At 42.3% G+C, this 23,000-nt stretch overlaps 1 protein-coding gene and 1 long non-coding RNA gene across 6 annotated transcripts in view; both read left to right on the forward strand.

The window, feature by feature from the left end:
• Positions 1 to 18,885, forward strand: part of chchd6b (coiled-coil-helix-coiled-coil-helix domain containing 6b) — a 52,515-nt gene extending 33,630 nt beyond the window's left edge. For all 5 annotated transcript variants that reach the window (XM_085775979.1, XM_085775982.1, XM_085775980.1 and 2 more), the window contains 2 exons: positions 3,044 to 3,179; positions 18,571 to 18,885. In XM_085775979.1, the coding sequence (XP_085632105.1) occupies positions 3,044 to 3,179; positions 18,571 to 18,594 (160 nt within the window). In that variant the 3' untranslated portion in view covers positions 18,595 to 18,885. The remainder of the gene's footprint in view (positions 1 to 3,043; positions 3,180 to 18,570) is intronic.
• A 2,678-nt stretch (positions 18,886 to 21,563) lies between these two features.
• LOC146987026 (uncharacterized) lies at positions 21,564 to 22,340 on the forward strand. Its single transcript, XR_015035829.1, has 3 exons — positions 21,564 to 21,731; positions 21,945 to 21,986; positions 22,135 to 22,340. It is a non-coding gene; the product is annotated as an uncharacterized LOC146987026 (long non-coding RNA).
• The last annotated feature ends 660 nt before the right edge of the window (positions 22,341 to 23,000 follow it).

Below are 23,000 nucleotides of genomic sequence, written 5' to 3' on the forward strand. Positions count from 1 at the left end.
CGATTTCAGCCTAAATCATTCTCCACCAACTCTGCACGTATTTATGCAAAATGTCACACAGGCAGAAAGCAGTTGGAGTGTTGTTTTGCTTCTTCTCCCTGCGAAAGTTAGCTATCAAACTAGCTGGGGCGGCTAATGTTTTTCTAATAAGAGCTCACCTTTAATTTCAGTCAAACGAGGCAGTTGGTGCAGATTAGCAGAGGCAATTTTCTGCTTCAGATTCCATTATTAAAACACTCCTGCTATCAGAAAGTTTCTCTTGTTGAATTGAGAAAAGAATGAGTTTTTTTTCTCTCTCTTTTTTTTAACTTGAGCTTGGATTAATACCTTGGGGCTATTGTTGCTGTTATCTCCTTCTCTAAGGGAGTAATTCAGAATGCCGACCAGCTGTCAAGAGTGCAAAGTCGAACATCAACCAGTCGCACGAGTTTAATCGTGCGATTGAAACTCTTCCCAACAGATTTTAAACAACACACACAACAACAACATTTTCATTTTCTGTATTTTAAAGGTCTGACCTTAAATCTCAAATCCCCTCCTTTCAATCCCACATGTTTATAACGTTCTCTTACTTTGAATGAGAGACATTCAGCATCAAATCCTACTGTATATCCCATATCATAACATTATGAAGTGTTTTAATAATAATTCAAGCCAGACTCTCTGAGTGTACCCAGCTTTCTTTAACATCATTTAGACTTGTCCACTCGTGTTAACATGTGTGCAATGTATAGACCTTATCAGTGGCCGATCTGAATGACAGTTAGCAAAACATTCCACAAAGACCACATGATGCTGCAGAGGTACAATGGGTTACTGTTTGTCCGTGAGAGCTGCAAGGGTTATTTGTCATTTAATATGTCACTGCACTGTCATGTTCTCCCCTTTTCTCAGTCTCGCTGTGTCTCTCTCTCTCTCTCTGCCCCCCCCACCCTCCCCTCCTCCTCTCTCCCTCTCTCTCTCTCCCTGGTTGCATTCACTTCCCTTTTCATGAATATTCTCTCCGTCAGTGATTTATTTAATCCTGTCGCTCTACCCTCCACTGCACACGCAGGCACACATAGGCACACAGACCGAGACGACACAATACACACACCAGTGTAGAGGAAATTCTCACACAGTTTTCCATGTGTACAGTTTATCTTGTGCACACACACACACACACACACACACACACACACACACACACACACACACACACACACACACACACTCTCAAAGCCAGCGTGTGTGTGCGGGGGATGTGTGAGTGGATCTCAGGTGGTCAGCCTCCCAAAATAAAAAGGCATGTCCCATCATGTCAAATGAAGTCATGCATCTCATTCCTCATCAAAATTAACACTAATTTTGTTTCCCTGTCTCTGTGTCTCTGGCTCTTTCCACAGCACGGTCTTGGTACATGGCCTGAAATATCACAGCCGCATCACAACATCATGTTCATTATACATTTACATTACATTACATTTATAGAAAGAAGGAACTGACATGTCGCCACCTCCTGCTGTCTGTGCAAAATATTTCATATCATAAAGTCACGCATAGGGAGGAGACAGAGGTACATGATCTTCTATTCTACTGTATATCTCCTATTCTATTCTATTCAACTTTTTAACCACATTTCCTCCAATCTGAGGTTAAACCATCATTCTTGAGATTTGAAGGAATGAGAGCAGCTTTGGGGGTTCTAAAAAAAAAATCTGATTTGAACATCTCTAATCACATGACAACTGGGCAAAATGTGGATGACGGTCATATGATGTGATTGTTTTTTCTATTCTATTCCACCGTATTCTATTCTATTCTATTCTTTTCTATTCTATCTTATTTATCCATTTAATCTGTCGTGTTCTTTTCTGTTGCTAGTCGGCTACGTGTGTGTGTGAGATCTTGTACCGGATGCCGCACGGTGAATGATAAGTTATGTCTCTCTGTCTCTGTGTGTATGTATTACCATGTGTGTGTACATATCCATATTCCAATCCTCCCAGTTACGAGTTCTGTCACAACAGCAGGTAAATTACCACAAGCAACAGAGCACTCAAGGATTACCCTCGTGTAGGATTAGCATTCACTACCTGTTCGTGTATGTCTGTGTGTGTGTCTGTGTTGTGTGTATGTGTATATATGTCTGAGTGTTTTTTTGTGGGTGTGGATGTGATTGTGTGCTTTTGTCTACACACATGTACTGTTTGTGTGAGTAAGATAAAAAGAAAAGGGAAAGTTTGACTTTGACTCCTAAGCTGCTTTGTGTATGCATAATTCATGTGTCTCCACAGGCTGCACCTTGAAGCCTTGGAAACTATCTTAGCTACTCCAACTGCAGCTAAAACAAACCTCAAACAATCTCAAGTGTTTTATTTTCTTTTGCTCATCATAAGCTTTAATGACACAAACCAGAAATTGTTGGTGCTGCTGTTGCCACAATCCACTCAGTTGAACTTCACGGAGTCAGCGAGGTTTATTCACCTGTACCTTTTGTCTTGATTTAGTGGAGCTACCGTAGTTCTGGTCTATTTTCTTCTCTTTTTTTTTCAGATACAAACCTTTTTGTTGTTGAAATTTCTGTTGGGCCAGTGATCCTCTTTGTAGTCATGATTATTTGATGTATGGTTTCAAAGGCAGCAAAGACTGACATTGTGCCGTTTTCATCATTGACAGAATAAAACTGTCGGTTTATCCTGTAGTAACTGCAGCTGAACATGAGCTAATGTTATCTTGAGAAAGCAAAGTGCTAGTTATACTTAACAGCTTTACAATGCCCTTAAAGGAAGCATGGCTTAATATCTGATAATGAATGGGCAGCGTTGAATCCTAATTAGTCGGTCGTTCTGTTGACATTTGCTGTCAATACTGAATACCGGGTAATAACACCTGGTGCAAAACTACCGCTTTGATTTTCAAAACAGGAGGCTCTGTTGAAACAGGCAATCCACTGAGCTGTCACAAAGGAACAACAGGATGATTGCAGCCCAGAACAAGTGTTTTCAGCTGGTACTATGTGTTATAATCACACTGACCCCTCCTCTCCTTCCTGTGTTTCTAGGCCCCGACAGGCTATGTCTGTGTGCGCTGAACTGCAGACCAAGGTGCTCCAATGCTACAGAGAAAATCCACAGCAGACCCTGCACTGCTCCAGCCTGGCCAAACAGTACATGACCTGTGTCCAGCAAGCTAAGAAGGTAGGCGAGGGGCAACTTACTCTGCACTCAGTGTGTGTGCATCAGAGAATAAAGAATATAGTGTTTTTTGAGCATGATGCTCATATAACTCATTGGTTTTGTAGCAGTGTTAGGCTGCTGTAATAGGTATCAGTGTTTTCATTATATACGCTCTGATTAAAACCTTAACTGGTTGATAAAATCACACACTTTCTCATTCAATTTGGCAAAATCTTCCATTGCAACACTTTATTTCACTCTACAAATTATTTTTTTGGCCACACACATAACAGAGCTGCCTGTGCTGCAGTAGCAGAGTGAGACTAGAGGCTTCTCTGTGCACAGCTGTCCAGCTAGCATCTACCGATAATCTATGTGTGAGGGAAGATCAGTAACCTGTAGCTAGAGAAAATAACTTGGTCAGACTATCCCCTGTAAACTGCATCAGTCTCTACGTGCACACATCGGTCACACGCTGCGCCACCCACTACCACAACTAAAATCTCAACCTGTTGGGAAAACTATCTGTGTTAATGTTTGTGTGTGACAGCCAGGTAACACTGACTTACTTTCAATCACTTCCCTACTTCCTTTGTTTTTGCCTCTTCCATTATCACTCCTCGCTCATTCCCTTTGAGCGATACACTTTTAAGATACATGTTTTTAATTTGCTTGCACTCTTTTTTATAAAGCTCATAGAAGGATAACACTTAATTAGTCAGACCTGGAAGAAGCTCGACTGTGAGTGTGACAGTGGAACAAAAAGGTGAAGAGACAAATAATCCTTTCAGTCCTTATACCAAATCAGTAAACTTCTGAGAAAACTATGTGCATGTTGGCTACTTTGACACTTCAAATAGGAAGCCAAATCAATGAGACATGCGTATTGAGTGGATTTATAAGTCACCAGGCATACACTGTGTTTTGGAACTTTCTGATAGGATGATTACACCGTTATTAGTGTATTAAAATCAGTTTTAGCATTCGGCGCTTTGAAATGCCTTCTGCTTTCTGCTGATGCTTTCGCAAATAGCGTTCAGACCCTACGCTTATCTACAAAGTGCTTATTTTACCCAATTTCTCCATCAAAAAACAATAATGAATGGAGCAATTTGCACATTATTATCGCGACAAAATACACTGATATGGCTCCAAACTAGATAAAAGACAAAACAACAATTGGTGAATTTGGCAGTTTAAACAGTCGATAAAAGGCAAGGCAAACGCTCACAATAAAAGCAATCGCTCTTTTTAAACTGGTTCAAAAGATCCATTTGCGAGAGGGACGGTGCCCTTTAGGGGGGAAAAACAGTGTATATGTGTTTGTGAAGCTGTCAGTGTTTTGTGAGCATGTGCTATACAATTTCAGATTGTGAGTGTTTATGTTTTCAAGAATAGGTTGTAATGCAGAGTAGAGGCAAGCTGTTTCTCTTTATAAAAAGAGAGGCACTTGTTTAATTCAGATTCAATCAGGCATATCCCTGACAGAGTGAGTGTGAATGAGAGTCAGACACAGAAAGAAAAGGAGAGACACTGAATACAGACTGACTAAAAGAGCAAATAAATTAAAAAGTATAAGACATTTTATCAATCACTATGAGTGTTGCAGGCTGAAAACTTGGAAAGACTTTGATCCTACACTGTCTTCTGAAGAGAAATTGTAAAGTGGAGCGAGAATAAAAACCACCGTCCAACTCATGGTACTGTACACCACACTGTTAGGTGTTTCTGAACTATATTATTTGTTAAAAATAGTTTTTCTACCTGGAATTCCCACATTTCTAAAAGTTTTGTCTTTTGTATTTGAAAACATTGGAGAAGGAAAGTCGTGATCTGAAGCATTTTATCGCCAAAATCTTCTCCGTCTAACCTTTCTTTCTTGGGATAATCTAACCGAGATTAAATCTGGCTTTTCAAGAGTGACCTGCACTACTCTTTTGAAGAGGGTGGGATTTTCAGGTTGACCTTTAAGACTTTTGAAGAGCTATGTCCCAAGCTCAAACTTAAAGAGGCACATTAATGTTCCTAGATTTAAGATATAAATGTGTGAAAATAAAAGACGTCATATTTTAGTGTTTTATTCAACCACATCCATCAAATATCACCTCTTCTTTAACCCTTTCTCTCTGACTCATCCAGGCTATCGTGTGTATTATCTGCTCACCCATGGCTCTTTCATGTTGCTGTCACTGTTGATCCATCTCGTTCTCCTCCAGTTCCCATCCTCCACGCATCCGTCTTCCCATATTAAACCTCTACCACTGGCATTAACCAGTGCATTGGCTCTGATCTGCACTTCTGGCCACAGAGCTCTGTGAGGTCTTTGCTAGGTTTGGCAAGAAGATGCACATATTCACAGAAAAGCCCTCTACAGTTAGTGAACTGTAATAGTTTTAGGCCATGTACACAGCTGGGTTTCTGAAAAAAACAGATATCTTTTAATGCGTTTTCGCCTTTCATCCACATGGAAAGTCAGATTTAGGTCACTAAAAATGATTATTTCTAAAAACTCCTGTCTCCTGTTGGTGTTGGATACACGGGAAAACAGAGTTTTTTAGTTCGCGAACATCACTGTATGCAACAGAAAAACACTGACGTCAGGTGTGCGACCTTTGTTTACCATGAGATCTTACATCTATGATGAGATTATGGATGCTGTCAAAACAGTGCTCTTATTAATGTTGGTCCAAATGCTTTTTGCTTGTTTGCACTTGCAAACACAACTGCTCTATTACGTTGAGGAGCAAAGGAGAAGGGGTGCTCTGAGGTCACTTGTTTTACTCCAACGTTCCCTCCAAAGATAAACGAATAAATACCCTCGACAGTGTTTTCATCCAGGTTCATGTAGATGAAGATGTTTATGATAACGATCAGGTGTTTACGATGTTATTGAAAACTTTGGGGAAAAAATATTCATTTTTTAAATACCCGACTACATTTGTACATGGCCTTAGAGCTGAAACCTCTATCCCTGTGGTTCTGTCAGAGTTTACTTTAAAACTCTTGTTGCTGTAATAACTTGCATCCGCATTAAACCACGGTCTCATGCTTCATTTAGAGTATCTTTAACGCCAGCGGCAAGGATTGGACAGGGTCGAGTGCAGGCAGATGGGGTCAGTGAAAGTAGAAGAGCATATACACATGGAGTGATATACATATAAAACATATACAAATCAGACAGTAGGGAAAAAAGCTTGAAGTCTTCTGTTTATTATAAAACTTTAGATTTTATTAGTTTTTATGGAAGTATTTACTAATGCGGAGTAAATTTGTTGATATTTAAATAACACCTTCGCATGCAACCCAAAAGAGACTGGGTCAGAAAGAGATGGGGGAGACGAGTAACGGTGCCACCGGAGGCTCCCAATCAGTCAGACTTAATGAAAAGAAATGAGTGGGCAGTCCCTAGACCCCTCTGGACACACAGGCAGCTGTCCAGTCTGCCTGTCTATAAATGGATCTGACAGAGCCAGCAGCTTGGCAGAGAAGAGCACTTGGACGCGAGTTTAACTAGGAAAAGTTTCGGCATTGCTGCAGGTGGTTAAGGGTCAACAGGGAGCAATACGCACTGCAGATTTAGTCATGAAAAGAGAGCAGTGGATCATATTTCATTATGAAGCATAATGTTCTGTAGACCCCGGAGGAAACATTTTGTTAAGGTTGAGACGTTGAGAAGGTTTAATAATGGAGGTTTTACCTTTCACTGAACACGCTTGCCTCTGTGCTTGTTCCAAAAGTGGAACAGAAGGTTTGATCATTTATGTCAAAGAGGCAATTACATTCATCTAACATGAGCTCATCTGTGGTATGTATTGCACACTGAATGTCACATGTTTTGATTTGTTACTGAGAGGAAATATCTGAAAAACAACTGACCAGGAAATGTAACAACTAAATGCTTTAAGGCAACAACAGTTTTCTAATTATGGTATCTTATATAGGAACAAAAGTTTTTGAATTCCATCACTGACATACACCAACAACAAATTTTTTAAGATGCACTTTACAGAGGGAAAGAGGTCAATTCTGTTTAAACTAACAACCTGAATAGGCTGTCTGTGCATGGGCAGATAAAATAGTGAGCGAGTTAGAAAAGACGCACAACATTTTTCAGCTTTGTGCAACAATAACATGACTACTAAACAGAAAAAGCTTTTAGCCTGGTGAAAACCTCCCGACAGCTTAAAAGCTCTGTTCTTTTGTTATCTGTATGTGCTTGTAAGGATTTTCTAAAGCAGACGTATTCTTCTCTGTGATTAAAGGGAGAATGCTGTATTTTCCCCCCCTAAAATTAATCTTTGTCTGAAGTTGATAGCTATATAGTTCACGCTTTTCTTGAATATAAATTTATCTGTCTTCCTTTAGTCTTTTTCTGTACATGAAGCTTGACGTCTATCAAATACCATCTATTTGTCTGAAGCTCTGAAACTCTTTAGCTCAGTTTTCTTGTATTTTGCATATCCTCTGGTCAAATTTCAGTCGACTGTTTCAACACTAACACATGTACACAGGATATCAATTTTAAGCTTAAGTTAAAGTTTGTGTGCATGAATGGCACAGCAGCAGCCCCATACCGTCTCATCTGGGGTCTGTCCCTTCCACTCGGCTGCCATTGACTTATGGCTTTCCAAGAGTTTATTTATGTAAACTCTACTATATATATCTGTTGTGTTCCATCGGCTTGTCTGTGTTTGTCAATCAATCTTGCCAATGAAACCAACTGCGCCGCTTATCTGTCTGTTTTCAGCCAGTGTCCTGATCTGAACATCACTGGAGTATCTATCTTACTTTCTCTCTCTGCCGCTTGAAGTCCATCCAACTCACTATCTCCACTCGCACAGCCTTCCTTATATGTCACCTAAAAGTTCTTTTATGTTTTTATGTTGATTCAGGCATACACACAGAGACACACACACACACACACACACACACACACACACACACACACAAGTACAGACACATATACTTCAGCACATTTTTCACACATTTTCCCCCAGCCATCCATTAAAGGCAGTTTCTTTTGGAGATGGCCTTGCACCCCCTCTCTGCTATCACTCCCCTGTCCCTCTCCTGTCAGTATCTCTGGTCATGGGCTATTGTCATGCATATGGGACCTTAAGTGTGTGCGTGTGCGTGTGTGTGTGTGTGTGTGTGTGGGTGGGGGGGGGGGGTGCAGGCTAAATGTCAGCTCACCAAGGCCCCTGTGTTATCATGAAGCTTTGTGGGTTTTGTCTCTCTTTGGTGTGACGTTAGGCCGTATCTTATATATTACCACTATATGGTCATTGTCATTGGAAGCTTTTATACTCAGTGTGCCTCTGTCTGTGTGTGTGTGTGTGTGTGTGTGTGTGTGTGTGTGTGTGTGTGTGTGTGTGTGTGTGTGTGTGTGTATTTGCCGTCTTTACCTGTGATCATCTGTCTTCTCTCTTACCCTCCTCTTCAGTGAGAAAAAGACACAACCAACCTCAAAGTCACACTCAATAACAAACGTTTCTCAAGCCACCACTTGCTGTAAAGCAAGCACACCCACATCCCCTTACTCCACTATACCAGGCCTCCAGCGCCCACCATTTGCAGAATGCTAATTCTAGTGCTGTGCCATTTAATACCATCAGCAGGGGCCAATGGCTTCAGAGCAACACTTCCCACTGTATCCCAAATACTTAACCCACTTTAACCCACTGGTCTCCTGACTGCAGCATTTGTCTCCCCTGATGTGTGAGCATGTGTTGGCCTCTGAGATGCTTGGTTAAGTGCCACTCTGTCTCTCCCTTGATTGCCCACACTACATATATGGAGCATTGCTATAACAACAAAGTACGTGGAACAGGTGCATTCGTACATGGATTCATGGTGCTATTTTTAAAGGTAATCAGAAATCTGTCTCAATTACAGCTTTTAACGAGTGCAGTGCGCATTGGAAATCAGCATCTGTATTTCCACCAGGTGAAACAGACTTGCCTTGATAGGGGGCTGATAGTATGCAAATGAGGACAGAAAAACAATGGGTAAACAATGGCCCTAAAAAATGAACACAGATTAAATCAACACCACGATGAAACAGTGGCTGCACCGCTGGTTGATGTGGATATTGACCAATAGATTTTGAGAGTACAACAAGGCTTGCATGTTAATGATTACCCTATTTGGCATTAAATGGCCCGACCTGCTCCACTGTATTGAAAAGGGACGTTTCATTTCTTTACCATCCCACAGGAAGCTTCTCATTTCACATCTTTTTTTCGATCCACACACTCTGAGCCTACGAGCTGGACAGTGTGAGGCCTACATAGAATAGCAGATGGTGATGATTGTAAACAAAAGTGTACAGGTAATGAGCAGGAAGAAGCAGAAAAACTTTGCCAAAAACAAGCCAGAGACAAGTATGAATGTGTAGGAAGGTTAGAGCAGCACAAACCCCACAAAAAAAGTTGTTGTCTGTCTCGGTCGAAGGCACTGAGGATTTACAATCACAGCTGGAACAACCTATGATGTGGTGAAGTGAAAACCTGTGTTTGCACAGAGCAATTAAAAACCCTACTGTTTGTACACAGCAGCGCTTAGAAATGTCCTGTCAGGATGTAAATACAGCTGGTGGGATAAGCATGTGTTCATGAGCCTGCCATTAGACAATGAGATTAACAAAGAGAAAGATATCCTAAAACTATTTGGAAGAGTATATACAGTAGTACGCTTTTGGCTAGTTTCAAGGTTACATTAACAACACAGTGACCCTGGAAATAGTTACTGTTGAGGAGATAATGCTGCAGTGAGGGGGACACTGGAGAGCGTGTGTTTGTGTTCTCAGGCTTTTATCCAATTTGCATTTCACACTGCCAGAGTCGGGACATTTTGGCCTCTGCTCATTTTGTTTTTCATGTATTATGTATTGTATTATGATGGCCAGGGCTGGATTTAAGTGGAAACAGAGGCTTGGTCAAGGTAAAGGTTTGTCCTAGTGCAGGGGTGATTACTCAATTAATCCATTTGATGATTGACAGTTAATATGTGGACTGTATACATGTATGTTTTTTTAAGAGCATAGCATGACTATGAAGAAGAAAAAAACTCAAACACAGTACATCCTAAATAATAAAATAATTATACTAATAATTTAGTTGAGTGCAAACTACAAAGCAATTTGTGCATGACGCATTTCTCCTTTCTCTGACAAAGATTCGCCAAGATCTTATCAAACACACCTCCTCTATCTTCATTATAAAATTTCAGTCTCTATAGATATAGTGTGTTTGCCGTTTCTCACAAAGACAATCATCATACAAAGTCCAGTTTTCACACTAACAAGTTTCTCGCAGTCACCATTTCCAAACCAAACAGATATATTTTTAATATATTTATTGGGAACTTTTATTCTGGTTGTATCCAGTGATCACTATGAGTATGAGCGAATCAGGTTCCCAATGTTTCTCAAAGGCTTCTGGAAAAAGAATGAAATGTGCTGCTCCAATATGTGTAAAGTCTACTGCACCACTAGAAAGAAATGTGTAAAATTACCGATCACAGGCTTGATTACATTTCAAACAGGTGAAACTAGAGTTCTCTGCAGTGTTTTAAACTGTTTAGGTATGTCTGGCATTGACCGAACAATTATTTATTCTCTTTAAACGGTCATCCCAGACCTCATCTTTTAGTTCCACATTCACAGAGTCCGCCCACGCCTGTTTAAGTCCCGCTGAGTTCTTTTATGTAAGATCTGATTTAAAAATAAAGAAAAAAGGGAGAGCGTCCTGCGAGTAACAGGATCAAATTTATTTATTGCCTCCAGGGACTCACTCTCATCCAAGATTTCAAAATTAGTCATATGCTCCCTTACATAGTCTTTAATTTGTAAATATCTGTTAAAAAGAAAAAAGGGGGATGTTACGTTATGTGCAGTTCTCATTAATATATAGGTCACCTATATTACAGATACCTCTCTGTTGGCTTTTAATTCAAGCCACATTGATTTTTTTTTTCAGGTTTGATGTGTAACTTTACCTTCTTTTATCTTCTAATCTTGTAGTTAAAGATTAATTCATGAACAGTGAACTCAGTTTTAGTTGCTCAACCCCAGTAAACGTCAAGCTCAGTGCAGTCTTGGTGGTCAGCATTAGAATTCAGAGAGAGAAGGTATTATGCATCAGTAATGGTCAAGAGTGTAAAGTGTGTCTACAGAGACTCACCTTGAGTTTCTTTAAAAGCCCTTAGAGCTTCTATTACAGAGTACAAAGAAACAGATTTAAAAAGAGAAAATAATGCTGGTTTTGCATGAGCGTGTGTTTGGAGTGAAGAGTCTGGAGTGTGTGGGTTCACAGATAGATCCTCCCATGTTAAAGTGCTGTGGGCTTTTTTTCCTCTCTCTTAATGTCACCTCCATCAGTTGTGCCGTGTGTGTGTGATTGTGTGTGTGTTGCACGGCTATGTGTGTATGTGCACAAACATGTCTGTCAGTATCTTAGCAGCGTGTGTATCCACATAAAGCTATTCAGCCTCTTCAAAACATTTTAGTTGACATTTTCCACACAAACCACTTATAACCACAAAGTCACCCACGTAAGCAGGCAGCCATCCTTTTCTAAATGTGGTGCCAGGAGCGTCGCACGCACCTCTCAGACAACATCCAGTCCTGACAAAATGTTAAGACCGTCATCCATGAAAAACACTCTGCTATTTCCTTGTGTCCTCTGAACAAAGCAAATACCATTAAAAAAAAGTTTTATAAATTAGGGATGGGCGAGTATCGATGCCAGGTATTGGTATCAGGCAGATACCGGCCTTATTTCAAAGTATTGGTACTCGTAAAGGCTGCCGATACCAGCCACCAGTTCTCTAGGGGAGAAAAAACAATCTTTATACAAATACCAGGGTTTCTGCTATGTACATTATATATATTTATTATTTACATACATATAAATAAGTATAAGTCCTCGGTATCGATGAGTACTCTTACTCATACTCGGCCTGAAAAAAATGGTATCGAACATCCCTAAAAAATATATCAAGACATCTTATTCAAACCTGTTGAGTTTGTCCAGGTGAAGAAGTTGATTGATATAGAAAGAGGAGGAATTCTACCATTTCCAGCCATGAAGAGAGAGGGGGAAAAAAACAGGGATGTAAGAAGAATAGAAGGTGCCTGTCAGTGGGGGAATGGATGGAGAGTGATGATGAAAGAGTGGAAACGGAGGGAGAAAGAGGCTTAGGAGGGTCCTGTCAGTGAGGAAGGGTTAATAGAAAACTGTAAGAGAGAGATACAGTAGGAATGAGTGGATGATGGAGGAAATGTAGAGAGGATGAATGGAGAGAAGTGGAGAGGTTCTGTCAGTGGGAGGGATGAAGGGATGGCAGGAAGTATTGAAGGAAGAGGAGAGAGGAGTAGAAGCTGTCAATCATTACTGTGGGAGAGAAAGAAAAGAGTGAGACAAAAAAAATGTCAGATTTTAGGGGTTGGTGAGTAGAAATAAGGAAACGTGTGTGTGTGTGTGTGTGTGTGTGTGTGTGTGTGTGTGTGTGTGTGTGTGTGTGTGTGTGTGTGTGTGTGTGTGTGTGTGTGTGGCTATCAGTAGTAGCAGGTGGTGAGCCCCACTGTGAGCCTTGGCCTGCCTGCTAACTCTAATCTGATAACAGAACCACTCTATTCAGCAGCAATCTGGCCCTTCAACAGACACACGCACACACATCCACACACACGGACACACACTACCATATATACACACCCAGACAGTTGTGTATATTGTAATATCCCTGTCATTAATATCGCCTTTACAGAATACGCGCCACTACTCCTACCACCCTGATTACAGCTTATGTGTGGTGGCTGCTCACTGTAAAATTGTACTAATACAAACCCGATGTCCATAATTTCTCGCTGCCATTTTCATTCTATAAATCACTGTTATTAGATTTGCTTTTTGTTCTCATTTCATACCAGTAGTGTGCTTTGGTAAGGTGAAAAAAACAAAACATGTGTGACAGGATATCATGTTAGACGGCGCTCATATATACGGCGCGCGCACACACTCATCACATACTAGCTCACATATTTTTGTCTCTTCACATCTCTCTCTTTCCCTCCTTCCATCCCTGATCTGCCTCACATCCATCATTTCCAAGGCGACCATCGTGTGAAGGCAGAGGCCATATAAAGATTAGCTGTTCTCTCTTGCCCCCCGCCCCCCCCCCCACCTCCATCCTCCAACACTTGTTCTTTCTCTGGCTTTTCAAATCTATACAGCACTCCATCAGCACCTGGCCGAACATCTCCTCCGCGCTGCAGACTTTCTCTGTCAGACAGGATGTGATCACTTCTCTCCTGTCGGCTTTGAGCGGCCATGAGTCTCACTTAATTTGGCTGCAGATAAGGCGTTGGGGTAAAGTGTGACAAAGGGATCCGCTTAGGTGACAACTGAGGTGCTGTTTTACTCTGTTAACATTCACATCTTAATGATCATTTTGTTAGATACGGTAGCTGCTGCTCAGTCTGTTTAATGTGAGCTCATCTGGTCTGCACGTTACATGTACAGTGATGTTAAGATTTGTGTTAAAGGAATGGTTCAAATTGTTCTCATTTTTAAGGAGCATTATTATTTCTCCTGCTTATCCAGAGTGAGACAGTGTTATCTCTGTGTGCAGAAGTAGTGATGATGTAAGTAGTAAGCAAGTACATACAGGAATCACTGATAATGACACTGAAATGTAAACTCTAGTAACGTTCACAACAGCAAAGACAACATGACTGACTGAATTACATTACATTACATGTGGAATTAAATCAAAACACATGTTCCACGTGGTTGAATTTCTTTTATTCAAAGGCTGCCAGTGGAAATGACAGACATGTGGAGTGCATGAGGGGGACGACCTGCATCAAAGGTCCTCACCTGAAGGGCACGTGGGAGGCCTGGGATGGTTCATATTGGATGTTGAAATGATGCTCAGCCTCAAAATCTGTTGAGTTTCAAATACTTGCCTGCTATTGTCTAAATACTTTATAATCTTCCTGCTTCTCTGTGCACAGTAGCTCCAGTGTTTTACCTTATTCAGTGGAAATTCAGTAGTTTGAACACTGAGCATGAATATTTCAGAACATTTGCTGAAAACGTCAGGATCATTGTGTACATACGCTGTATATGGAGAGGTATAGAGGTGGATCTGTAGAAGGAAGGGCCAGCCTCATGTGGCTCTCCTCTCACTAACACAGCCTCCTGGTGACCAGTTTGGCTGTTTTGAAGGAGCAATGACCAGTGGGGAAACTCTTTAACACCACTAGCTGACCAGTGGTGTAACTTTCACACTCAGTCAGTATCAGACATTACTGTTGTAGTCGAGGCAGAAATCAGGAGATGACCAGAGTCATCAGCATCATCCTCTGGGTGAAATGTCTTCATCATCCATCTAATAGATGTCACGATGCTTCAGTCAGGTCAGAAGTGTCGGACTGACATACGAAGGTGATGAAGTCATTTGCACTGTACAATACGTACGTGTTTGCCATCGAGATATTCCGCCCTTTAATTATCGTTTCACCCTTAACGACATGTTTTCATAAATGTTTCCATCAGATCACATCAGTGGCTCATGTTAAATCAATGACTCTTTAAATGAACTGTTGACGTGTTACAGCCTCGTTCTTCTGTTTAGCAACTTAACTAACTAAACAGCTCTCGGACTAAATCAATACTCCAGTCAGTCAGTCAGTCAGTCAGTACACCTCACTAACCAAACAACCGACTGACTGACTGACCAACAAACACACTGACTGACTGAACAGTTTAGACCCAGTCTGTGCACAAAACCAAGCCACTAACTGTGTGACTGTGAGTCTTCCTCAACTGGCTGACTAATTGACTGTCTGGCTGTCTCACTGACTGTGTAATCAGTGGATGGTTGTGTGTTTATAAAGCAGCCGTAGCCACGGCCACTCTGCGAGCGTCTGATTGACAGTCCTGCCTGGCAACTGTCTCTGTCCCTCCAGAGAGAGGGAGAGAACTGAGTGCTGTTAGCGCTGAGCAGAGAAGACAGTTATTGATTTTCTACTTGTCTATTATTTTTGTTTTTCACAGAGAAAAGGCAAGTGAGCGAGTCTAGTGTGTTTGTGTGTGCATGTGCGTGAGTGAGCATCTTATTATATGTGGTGCAGATGTGTGTACACATGTTGGGCTGCTGTCTGTATGTTGCCCATTAGCTTATGACCATGGGGGTGAACAACGCCCCCCCACCCCCAGCCCAATGAGTGTACACTGCTGCTCTATCTGCTATCTGCTCCTCACACTGCTCTCTAATTGGATGGAAGCTGACAGGTGGGAGAAAACATGTGTTTGTGTGTCTGTATTTGTGTGTGCGAATCAGTGTTTTTGTGTGTTTCAAATCTAATCTCCACACAGACACTTTTCCATCTCAGCCGGAGTCGGTGATAATGAAGTGCAGTTGTTGGTTCAACTTTGCACTTTTTGCACCGACAGAGTGTAAAAATAAGTTCCAGCTAATGTCGGTAAGATTGAGAAAGCGGAAATAATGGAGAACAGCCAATCACGTTGTGGCTATTTTTCACCTCGCAATACATTTACTGCTACGTAACGTCTGGCTCCGACAAATGAAGTTGAGTAGTAGCCCAAGATTATAACCTTCAGAAGGGTAGGATTTACTGCAGAGCACATGGATTAAATTGCATTAGCTTTAACTTAGTGTACCTAATAAACTGGCAAAAGTCTTAAATTCAGTGCAGACCTAGAGCCGGAGTATTTGGCTGCCCTCCTAGCCCAAGGTGACGTGCATAAAGAGCTTTTCCCGTCTTTGAATTATCCAAGTGTGGATGGCGGCAGTCCAAATTTGGGCCTGGGGCACCAAATTGAACTGTGTGTACTGTGGGAGGTGCGAGGGGTCAGTTTGAAATTCAGGAACTCATTCATACACTATGCATGAGGCATAATGTCCCATCACACTGCTGTATATGAGTGCGTCACACACACACTCAGACATGCAATCATATACACACACAGGGTCGGCATAAGCTCCCCGCACACACATACACACAAACAACCATAGCCACACTCACACAAATAGTGCATTTTCTTTTTCTTCATGCGCGTACGCAGACACACATTGTCCCCCTTTTATATCTCGGGACGTGAGTGGAACAGCAAAGCGAAATCCCCTTGTCACATTTGCCGCTCATCTCCAATTCAGTGGCACAAGCTGCGATGCCCTCGGATGCACTTGGCAAGTGAACAGCTAACCTGCCCGCCAGCATATCTGCCTGCCAGCCGAGCGCCGGGGTAGTTAGCATGCCAACTAGCCCACCCAGCAGCCACAAGCTAATGCTTCACTAACCCTGGGTTGCCCTGTGTGTCTCTCTGTGACTGTGTGTTTTGACTGTCTGAATGTGTGTGTGCATTGATGCGCCTTATAGTAGACTGGCTTTCTAAAACATAAACACACGTAAAAACATCCTTAATAATCTCATCGTTAAACCTTACCAAGTCACTTCAGAAGCGTTTTTAAACACAAACATCAAATGTGCGAGGCTGCTGTACAGGAGCTGTTTGTGTAATCTATCCAAACGTAAATATAATAGAATGTGGGTTCTTCTTAAAAGCTCAAATTTTTCTGTCAACTTTCAAAGGAGAGGAAACAGTTGGGAGTTTGTTTGCTTGTTACATTAATGTGTTGTGTTTCAGAATTAAATCCTTCATCTTATAGCAAAAGTTTGAACCCAGTAAGAAACCAGTCATCTGTTAAGTCGTCACAACAATCTACTGCGGTCACATGCCAGTGCATATTAATGCATTTTTGCTTTCCAGCCAGTGACAAGGAATAGCCTCACATTAACAGTCAGGTCCTATTCATTAACTATGAAGCAACATTTTTTTTCAGCTTTGTAGTTTCACTGTTGACTTACTTGTAAATCACAGTTTTTTGGTTTGTGTAAGCAAATTCCTGATGGAGAACATTTTTAAAAAATCATTAAAAAAAGATGGTTGCAGTCCAAATTAACCGATGCAGAGCAGCCTCTCTGTTACCATCCTCCGATTCTTCTAATGCTTTCATCCATTACCATATATGCAGTACAACAAAGCAGTAAAATATCCTCTAAAATCTTCAGTAATCAATCACATACATACGCATAGTGTGTAATAATGAAAGAGGGGCTCTGCAGATGATTGTCTGGCTGGATGAGGAGCACATGCACACACTCCACAGTCGACACACACCACCTCAGCCCCCTCCACCCCGTCCATATTATGCATCGACTTATAAATTACATAAGGCTCTCTCTGCTCTTTACCTTCATCCTCCACAACTGCTACACCACTGATAAGCAAGTATAGGGCTCTTACAAGCTAAGTCATTGTCGTTAAAGTGCCTTGCTCAAAGGTTGTTTTTGTTTAAATTGTCACTTGTTCTGTTGCAGTCGTTGCTGTTGCACATCAATTTCACAAAAAATCACTCTGGTCAGTTTATGAGTGTGGTCAAAATATCTCAAGTATAGGTCTATTGTACCAATAAACCACTTCACACCTACCCTGCAGCTACTGTGATTCACTGGATTATAGTGTGTGTGTGTGTGTGTGTGTGTGTGTTGTGGCCTTTAGCAGTTGCTTTTTTTTTCTCTTCTTTTTTTAGTTTTTAGTTTTTCCTGTGTTGCCACATGCAGTTAAACACCAGTTGTATTAGCTCCAGGCCAAACACTTCCAGGGCAGAGGGCAGACTTTCTATAACAAGAGACCGGCACTCGACACGTCTAACAGGCTGCAGTTCTTCAGCGAGCCTCAGAGTGTTTACATCATGTTTCTGTGTCTTACACTCACGGATCAATGAAAATGTTGTCCAGTTAGTTGATTAAATGCAAGAGCAAGACTCAGCCCACATCAAAAACCTTGTCATTTCAAATTAAATTGGTTCCTGTTCTCCAAAGAAAGTTCCTGACAGATGAGTCCTGTCTCTTAAGTAAGTGAGGATCGTCTCGCTAAAACCCGGGGCTGTGCTTCAGGTTTAAGGAGCTAGAAGAACTGGAGTTATCTGCTTCGCAACCCTGCTGCCCTTTGAGCATGTTTTTTACCAAAAATAAAGTTTGCTCCTTGTCTCCCTGGGCATGTACTCACTAGTTACGTAATTGAAATTTAAGTCAGTGAAAGTGTATGAAAGAAATTCACTTAAAATATCTGCTCCAAACATTTCCTCCAATTCTGCTCAGAGAACGATTTAGCTAGCTGTACAGTCAGTATCTAACCTCCACTCTTTTCGTAAAACTCAAGTGCTGAGTTTTGATATTTAGATGTTTAGAGGTGGTACTCTGCTGTTGTGTTTTTCTGTGGGAGACTGAAGCCTGACTTTTGTGACTTTCCCCTTGGGCTCTAATAATGTAAATTCATAATTTGACACTTTCTCCTTCTCTGTCTCCTTCCTTTTTCAGAGCTTACATACGAATCACGGCTGAGGATCCCAAAGAAAGTCGGGGGCGGAAGAAGTGAAGAAGCGAAGAACACGTCGTCACACCCATTCATTTCTCGCCTCCTGTCCTTCTCCTATCCATCCGTCCATCCATTTATTTAGCCACCATTGCTGAATAACCACCTCCTCTTTCGCACTCACGATCCTCCTTGGTTTTTTGAGTGTATTATCTTGACTTGTCACTCCAGAGTGTATGATGTGTTGATTTATTGTCAAGTTGCGCCGGCACACCCCTACCGCTGCTGAAATAAATCCCAGTGATCTGGTGGTGATGAGACTGCAGGTTGTGTGTCTTTGTGTGTGTATGTGTGTGTGTTGCAGTGGTGGTGGATGACTGTCTCTTGTCACGGCACGCTAATAATGCTTCCACTACTGGAAATGGGGTCGTGTGCACCCTTCTGACAATGCTGTGCAGGCCCAGGGGCTTGATTGTGTGTCGTGCTCATGGTTTCATTAAGAGAGAAAGAGAGAGGGAAGGGAAAAGAAAGTGAAGGAAATGAGGGATAAATGAAGTGGACGACAGATGAATAGTGAAGTGTGCATTTATTTATACATATGTGTATGTGTGTGTGTCTCTCTCTCTATAGCGAACCCGTGTACCCGCGTGTCGTCACGTTAAAGGTGCTTGCGTGAATGCGTGCGTATGAGCAACACACTGGACAGGCCACATATTGTCCCTGCTAGCGGTGTTTCCATGGTGACAGCAGGGGTTGGTGCTAGCAGCAAGGTGTGGAGGAGCCTTCCAGATAACCCTGAAGGTCAGCACACAGAGCTACAGCTCACAGCACTTCTCTGCACACACACACATACACACAGACACACACACACTTAACCCTCTCACTGTGTATATATGTGTGTGTGTGTGTGTGTGTGTGAGAGAGAAAGAGAGAGAAAGAGAGGAACTCACAGTGAAGACGCATTTCCACTTATATATGGACATGGTTGGCCACCCTCGGAACGACGGAGGCTTGTTATCGCATAAACACACAGACACACATGCATGCATACACACATATTGCGCACACGCACACACACAATCGCACAGCAGACACAGCAAGAATATTAATGGCCTTATAATATGCCCACATACTCACCCCGCCTGGATATAAATCCACATTCACACAAGTGGCAGTCAATGTGAATGTAGTAGAGTGTATTCGTTAATGATAGCTGCGAGCAGTGATCTATTGATCACGGTTTCACTCCCACTTGCCACCACGGCATCGATCAGCACGTAACATGCACAGTGCCATTGACCAAATCCATACAATATATGCTCTATTATAGAAATCCACTAAAGTGAAAGACAGAGACCAATGAAATGATAAAGAAATTGATTTAGGAGTCTGTGAATGTGAATGTGTGTGTGTTTGTCTGCCAGTCCAGTTTTGTGTGTGAGTCTGTGAACACCACCTACTACAAACTCTCCTCCTCACCAGGGATTAGGCAGCTCCAGCCCGACAGACATGATGCACATATTACCTATATTAAAGCCAGGCCTGTATTAGAGGTTTTAGCCAGTGACTCTCATATCCCTCCTCTCTCCGTGACATTTCTTTACAAATACCAGCCTCTATTCACTCTGTTATTGCCTTCTCCCATTCAGCAATTCTCTGATTAAACAAGCTCCTGAAAAGCCCAGGCACTGCTATCTGCCATTTGGCTTTTATTAGAAACCCACCCCCTTTAATTAAATTGGCTGAATTACAGAAATATCAGGGATATTTCACCAATACATCGGATAAGAGCACAATGGGTGAAAAAACTGGAAGACTGGGCGTTATGAGATGTTTTCAATGTGGTTTGGTGACAAAATGAGATAAACACAATCTTGATGGAGAAGTGATGTTGGTTGTTTTTATTCTATTTTATTTAAGGAAGCCGTGGTTTGTTCGAGTTGACTGATTCTCATCATGACGATGGGCCACAGCTGAAACTCTTTTTCTTTTTTTTTTATAGCATCTTCTAAGAAGTTGATTTATTTCTCACTCACTCCCTCCTTCTCCTCCGGCTCCATGTCAACCCTGCACCTTCAGTGCCATGCTTTTCTTTTCCCACCTTATTACTGTGAAAGGCATGGGATTGAGGTTGCCATGGTAACTGGCCCAGCTTTGATTGGGGGAGACAGCTGCATGGAGCGAGGTTAGAAGATGGCTGCTCACGCCTTTCAATGCGCCACTATTGATTTCCAGTCCTTGACAATTACGGGGCCCGGTTGACTACAGCGGCTCGCAGAAAATGCGCATAACGCACGCGCTTGTGTGTTTGTGCATACGTGTGTGTGTATGTGTGTTGTTAAGTGGGGTGTTTCCGTAATGTTCACTCTGCAGCCAACATACGGTAATTGTCTTGCTTTTTTTCCCCACCCATTTATATTGGTGAAACGATTCCTTGAGCCGATGCCAGAGCTTTAACCCCTCAGTCATCCTGTAGCACAAACTGGAGACAAACTTAGACTATCAGCCGCGGATGGAGCCTAACCCTGACTTTATATTTTTAAAGCAGCTCCGCATCGTCTCCTTTGTTCGGCTCTAGTCTGCTCGCTCTTTCTCATCCAGCTGAAGAGGTGTCAGTAAATGAGAGGCGGCGTTGGACTTTGACAAACTGCTGCCCTTTGTGAAGACTTAATGGGGATCAATTCAAGTAAAGCTAGACACTTGTAGAATTGTTCACATGCAGTCGGGTAAAATGCTCAGACATGCAAACACACCTGCACCTGCTTCTTCCTGGAGTCTCCACCCTGCACTTTCTCCTTCTCCCACTCCCCCCCACCCCTCCCTCTCTTTCCTCCCTCAGCCAACTTGCCAATGTATGTGTGAGAAGTCGACAGTGAGCCTAATTGGAGTGTGTGGCTCCATCATTGACAGTCTCCATTCTGTTTCTGTACGCAGCGCGCACACAACCACACACACTCGCGTGGAGCTCTCCAAGCTAATTGAATAGTCTTTTATTAAACTGTGTTAATGTGAACTGGAACTGGCTGCTGGTGAATTGAATTAGACCCCCCACTACAGTCACCACCAAACATACACATAAACACACCCAGCTCAGTGGGATGGATGGAGCCTCGGTGTGGAAGGAGGGAAGAAGGAGGAGGAGGAGGAGTAAACAGGAAAGTGACAGGTGAGTGTTTTTGAAGATTGGTTCAGAAGATCTGTGTTAAAGAGTTAAAGGTGTGAGCTGTTCAATCGCTGCTTTTAAGCAGTGTAGTAGCTCTACACTGCTTTTTTTTTTTAAATTTTCTGAGTGAGTCCCTTGTTTGTTTGCAATGCGCATGTGGAGGCGACACGATTCACATTCCTATCAATGGTTTCACACCAGTCCACTGATCTACAGGTGACAAGAAGCAGACGGCAGAGCACTTCACAGCAAGCTGAGGTGAGTTCTCAGATGCTAATGTGTGCACACTGGGGGCAATTCAGGTTAAAACCACTCACATGCTTACATAACAGTCATAATTTGGGAAAAATAAATGTTTTTTTGTTTTTTTTTATGGTTGTGTATGTTTGTGTTGGGATGATTTTAGTGAACCGACCCCTTCTTCTTGTTCACCGAGTGGCTGACACAGTTATCTTGTTGATTTCATCAGCACTGGATCACATGTGGGTCAGTTGTTTGCCTTCCAGTCAATTCTATCTACTACCACACACACACATGCTTTGCCCCAGTTTCCCCTCTGTCAATGCAGCACTGTTTTAATTTTCCGGCCACGCCCCTCGCTCAGTGAAGTCAGCCCATCACCATAGGTGTTTTGTCTTGACGGCTGAAGGAAGGTAGAAGAGGAAACCTGTTGCTCCACTTGCTGCACCTGACAAAGAGAGAGCCTGGTGGATGTAAAAGAGACTCAATGTGACACAAAGCTAAACACGTCTTTCTCATGACGCAGTGTCTTGTGGCTCGGTCTTCTTCTCACCCTGCAGGACAGACACTAAACACCTGCACCACGAATATCCGGCTCTTTCTACTCATCTAATAAGTGTGAACTGTCGCCGAACCACAACGTTGATCTGGTGTATCTGCAGTAATTTGAAGTCTTAAAATGTTTTTTTTTTGCGTCGAGTCTCTTTCTTTGATTATATGAAGTGAAAACGAGTCCCTATCAGTTAATCCTCGCTGTTAGCTGCGCTGGGTATTCTGTCTCCGTTTGACCCCCAGGGGAGAGCCACTTTCTGTTTCATCCAGCATCAACAGACAAAGACAGACGGACAGAGAAAGAATACAAAGGGTGGTAGGACTTAAGAGAGATAACCAGGGGGCCCTGAAGCAGCGGGGGACCTGACCCAAGTGTCTGCAGTGAAACTCGGGCTGTCAGAGCACGTGATCCAAGGGTGGAGCGGTTCAAGAACTGAACACTGTCATGGCTGACACCAGTGGAGGAGGAGGAGGAGGAAG

This window comes from Trachurus japonicus, chromosome 5 (assembly GCF_045865225.1).
Source record: "Trachurus japonicus isolate A0001 chromosome 5, Traja_1.0".
Lineage (NCBI taxonomy): Eukaryota > Metazoa > Chordata > Actinopteri > Carangiformes > Carangidae > Trachurus > Trachurus japonicus.